The 4905-nt window shown below is 64.8% G+C and overlaps 1 protein-coding gene across 1 annotated transcript in view; it reads right to left on the bottom strand.

Moving 5' to 3' along the window:
* KLHL17 (kelch like family member 17) overlaps positions 1–4883 on the bottom strand; it is a 7049-nt gene extending 2166 nt beyond the window's left edge. Inside the window, 10 exon segments of the mRNA XM_025045619.1 lie at positions 990–1063; positions 1166–1281; positions 1644–1811; positions 1893–2037; positions 2334–2547; positions 2782–2898; positions 3328–3481; positions 3483–3535; positions 3705–3826; positions 3921–4883. Of these exon segments, the coding sequence (XP_024901387.1) occupies positions 990–1063; positions 1166–1281; positions 1644–1811; positions 1893–2037; positions 2334–2547; positions 2782–2898; positions 3328–3481; positions 3483–3535; positions 3705–3826; positions 3921–4131 (1374 nt within the window). The 5' untranslated portion in view covers positions 4132–4883.
* Between the last annotated feature and the right edge of the window lie 22 nt (positions 4884–4905).

Raw genomic sequence — 4905 nt, 5'->3', positions numbered from 1 at the left:
CAGAGGCTGTTGGACGACACGGACAGCGTGGGCGAAGAGGGCGGCGGGAAGTTGAGCAGCTCCAGCACGGCCACGCCGACGCTGCTGCGCCGCGTGAACATGCAGGAAGCAGCCACCCACTTGTTGGTCCTCGGGTTGTATTTCTCGATGGAGTTGAGGCTGGAGCTGCCGTCATTGCCTCCCACGGCATACAGCCAGCCGTCCATGGCCACCAGATCATGGGTGCTCCTGACGGAGGAGCAGGTGGGCATCAGCCGGTGGGCGGGGTAGAGGTCGTGGGAGGAGCCCGGGGGTGGGTCCACGGGGCCATGGGAGGAGTTTGGAAGTGGAGCCCTGGGTAGGGCCACAGGCCGAGGGAGGAGCCGGAGAGGGGGTGGAGCCCGGGGAGGGGCCACAGGTAATGGGAGGAGCGTGCGCTGGGGCCACGGGGCATGGGTGGAGCCGCCACCCGAGCTGGGGCTGGAGTTGGAGAGGGGTTGCACGGGAGAGAGCGGGTGGCACAGGAGGCGGAGGGGCACAGCAGGCAGGGGTGAGACCATGGGACACATCTGTTAGTCTCTGTGGTGGTGATACTCCCAGCCTGTGGGCTGGGGGACAGCGCACCTTCGTATGTTCATGGGCGCCACACTCTCCCAGGCACCAGCCTTGGAGCTGTATCTTTCCACAGAATTGAGGCAGCTGGTGCCATCATTGCCGCCAGCCACATAGAGAGACCCCTCCAGCACCGCCACACCAGCTGAGCTGCGCCGGCTCAGCATGGAAGCCACTGGTGTCCACGCATTCACCTGCGGTCAAGGGGACCCGCTGGGGGCAGACCCGTCACCGGCCTCCCTCCACCTCTATAGTAGAGACCCCCTACTCCAGCGTGGGTGTCCATGGGACAGGGGTGGGACCTAAAGGGCTGACGCGCTGAGGGATGTGGGGGGCCAGAGTGACGATGTCAGGCAGCCCTTGGGAAGGGGACTGCATGGGGTTGGGGTATTTCGCACCTGGGGCTCATACTTCTCCACAGTGGCCAGGTGTGATGAACTGTCGTAGCCGCCCACAGCGTACAGGTTCCCATCTGCAGAGAGTCAACGTGCCATGATGCGCCCGCTGTGTGTGGGGTCTCCAAAATGGGGGCGGGGAGGGGCGGGCACTACAGCGAACAAGCCCTGTCACCCACCAAGCATGGCCACACGGACGTATCGCCTTCGGGTGCTCATGGCGGCAATGGATGTCCAAGTTCCCGTCAGGGGGTCGTAGCGCTCGGCACTGTGGACGCCCGCAACACTGCTGACCCTGAGCAGTGGCAGATCAGGACCTGCCCTCCCCTGTGCTGGGAAATCACTGAAACTGATCCCAGAGTCCCACTGGGGCAGGAAGCAGGCCTGCTGGGTACACATGGGCCCCTGGCTGCCTGGATGATCCTGGGCAAGTGTCCACCTGGGCCCTGTCCCTGGACTGGTGGGCTGGACCCCAGAGAGGAAAGAAAGGGCCAGGTGGGGTGGCGCAGACGAAGAGGTCTAGGGGAGCCTGGTTACTTGAGTTGGGCGGGTTCCCTCCTTACTCCCCTTGAGGTACGGCCTCTGCAGTCCTGCTATGGCCACACCTGCTGCTGAGTTGACCCCGAAAGGCCACCCGGCCCTGAGCCCAGCCACTACCTGTTGAGGCACGAGGCCCCATCATAGCCACCAGCTGCATAGAGGAGCCCGTGCAGGGCGGCCACACCCAGACAGCTGCGCCTCGTGCCCATGGACACCTCGGGCTGCCAGGTGTTGGTCACAGGGTCGTACGACTCTACGGTGGCCAGGTCTGAAGTCCCATCGTAACTAGGGGAGGAGTCCAATGTCGTCAGGGCTGGCCCAGTGGACATACACTGAGCCCGACCTGAGACCAGCCTCCACGCTTACCCGCCCACAGCGTACAGCCGGTTCCCGACTGCCGCCACGCCCACCCGGGCTCGGCGTGTGGACATGGAGGCCACCATGTGCCAGCGGTCAGTGCGTGTGTCGTAGGCTTCACAGTCTCCATGGATGGCAAACAGGCTCCCACCCCCTAGAGAGGGGGAGGTGATGGGACAGGACAAGGGGCCCAGGGAGGCCACAGTCTGGGGACGCGAGCACAGCTCGAGGTCAAGGGTATGGGGGCTCCAAGGGTGGGGATGGGCACTTGTGAGTGGGTCATACCACACAGGGTTCCCCCAGGGGGACGGCGGAGCAGGTGTGGGATGTGTGCAAGATGCGACTAGCATGGGTGGAGTGGGCTGGTGCTGGGCTCACGAATCGAGGATACAGGGCAGAGATGTGCGTGGAAAGGGAGGGGACGTGGGGGCACGGGACAGGACAGCGTACCCACAGCAAAGAGCACAGGGCCGGCGCCCTCACAGCGCCGGGGCCGTGTGCGGCTGGTGCCTAGGACGCCTCTCTGCTCCGGCAGTAGGTGGAACTTGAGGGCCTCGATGAGCAGGTCCTTGCAGTCCGGGTGGTGCCTCACCAGGCTCTCGGCGTCCACGTGGCCCAGCAGGAAGTCTCGGCTCAGCAGGGGCAGACGTACACACTTCATCAGCTGGGGTGCAGGGGCGCCATGGTCAGTAGCAGGCAGGACCCATGGGCACACCTTGCCCCAGTACTGAGACCCCCTTTCAGACACCTGTCCACCTATATGCTTATACTTCTTGAGACATGCGCCTGCATCACCCTAATGGTACCCCTGTACATGGGGCAGCCCAGGCACACCCAGGCCCTCAGCCACTGCATCACCTCCTCGATATAGTGCCCCACCCCCAGGGGCTGGCCTAACCCGTGGGACGTGCTGCCTCCGAGCATCCACGTCATGCTTGACCCAGCTTAGGACGGCACGGTAGACGTCCTCCTCTGAAGGCACGTTCAGGCTGTCGCTAGAGACCAGTTCCAGCACCTGGGGGTGGGGACCCTCAGACCTGAGATCGGGGGGAGTTCTTGGGGGCCCATGGAGCCCTGAAGATGCCTGGGAGGGAGAGTCCAATGGGCGGGGGGACCTAGTATTCCTATGAGGAGGGGCCAAGCAGGGTCAGGAGCCACAGAGCCAATTCGTGTGGTCCTAGGCTCAGAGCAGTCCTGGGGACGTGGAACCAGGGACTGGGGTTGCAGGCAGGTATGTGGTCGAGAGTCAAAGGTGAAGGCTTGGGTAGGGTCAGAAGATGGACACAAGGAGGGCAGCCAAGGAGGGGCTGGGACACGGGTCAGAGGCCGGGAACGAGGGCTAAGGAACAAAGGGCCAAGTCTTAAGGGTCCCGACGATGGAGGCCGGGGTTCTGGGGGCTGGGGCAGGGCCAAGGCCAAGGCTGTGCCCGCGCTGGCACGTTACCTGCTTCAGCGGCAACAGCATGAACTCCTCAGTCTTGGCCACGTCCACGAAGTGCTGCAGCACGTACCTGTGTGCCGCCTTGAGCAGGTCACTGCACGAGTGCGTGTCGGCGAAGCCCCGGATGCCCAGACAGTTGGAGGGGTCGAGCTGACTCACAGGCGTCACGGACGCCGTTCAGCTGCAGAAGGCTGGCGGCTGGGAGCAGAGTCTGTGGGGCGAGGTAGGAGAGAGGACCAGGGAGCAGGGACAGAGAAACGGGATGTGAGAACTGAGGGAACAGAGTGAGGTGGAGACAGAAGTGACCCTGAGGGTAAAGGCAGAGCCCGGGGGAGGAGACCAGGTGGGGGTACAGGGCGTGAGGGATGAGGCGGCCTCACCTGCACGTTGCCTTCGCCCACCACGATCTCGGCCGTGTACGCAAACTGCACCAGCTGGTCCAAGGCCTGAGGGTCGATGTCATGCAAAGTTACGTGCGTCTGGCGGCTCTCGCTCATCTCATCTGTGGGGACAGCGGGTCAGACCAACCCAGCCCTGGGAGGTCCGCAGAGCCCCCCCCGCCCCCACGTGCCCAGGCTGGGTGAGGTGGTACTTGCTTGTGAACATGGCGTGGAAGTAGGGACTGCAGGAGGCCAGCACCACCTTGTGTGCTCGGATCTCCTTGGCGGCCACGTGCAGGACGATGTCACACAGGAGGCCACGCTGCCGCATGCGGCTCATGGCCACGAAGGCATCGTGGTAGTGCCGCTTGGAGTTGTGGGACACAGTGTGGCCCTCTCGGCTCAGCAGCTGCACCGCACCCTCCATGGGGGCTGCTGCCCGGGCCTGCCGGGGTCGCGCACGCTCTGCCTCGGGGCTGCAGATGGGCAGTGCCAGGTCAGAGCGCACCTGCAGGGAGCTGCTCACCTGCCTCTGAGACCCTGGGATCTCATGGCTGAGGCTGCGCCCACTCTGCCTCTCCCTGCCAGGGCCTGGGGGTCCAGCAGGACTCTGCTAACCTCCCAGCAGGAGGCCCACGTCTGAACCTGCACGTTTCCTCGCCTAACCCTTCCCCCGCCACCGCCCAGGTGCCATACTCCGAGCTGCCCTGTGCTCCTCCTACTGCGACTCTCTTAAGCACCAGGCTTCCTCTGTCCATCGTTTGCCCCCACTGAGGTCCGGTGTCCTCAGCACCGGCTGGCACAGAGGAAGTGCACGAAGTGAAACTCGTCAGCGCCGTCAAGCGGTTCGGAAGCGGACCCCGGCGCCTCACCACAGGCGTGACCTCACTTGACCCTCCCGAGCGGCCCCGCCCGCCCCGTCCCCTATCCCATTCTGCAGACCAGCCACCAGGGGCTTTGAACGGAGCGGCCAGGATTCAAGGGCGGCAGGAGGGGACAGAGCCTCCGGGAGCCGCTACCTCCGGACACCCTGCCACACGTCCGCTGAGAGAGCGGATAAACCGAGGAAGGCGGGCTGGACCGGCAACCCGCCACCCGAGCCTGTGGGGCACCGCGGCTGCCCACTCCGGGCAGCCTGCTTGGGTCGGCGCGCGGCCTTCCCTCTCTCCTTCCCGGACCCACTCAGTCCCTGGCCCGACTC

This window comes from Pteropus alecto, unplaced genomic scaffold (genome assembly GCF_000325575.1).
Source record: "Pteropus alecto unplaced genomic scaffold, ASM32557v1 scaffold700, whole genome shotgun sequence".
Classification (NCBI taxonomy): Eukaryota; Metazoa; Chordata; class Mammalia; order Chiroptera; family Pteropodidae; genus Pteropus; species Pteropus alecto.
This window is presented reverse-complemented; position numbering and strand designations above follow the sequence as displayed.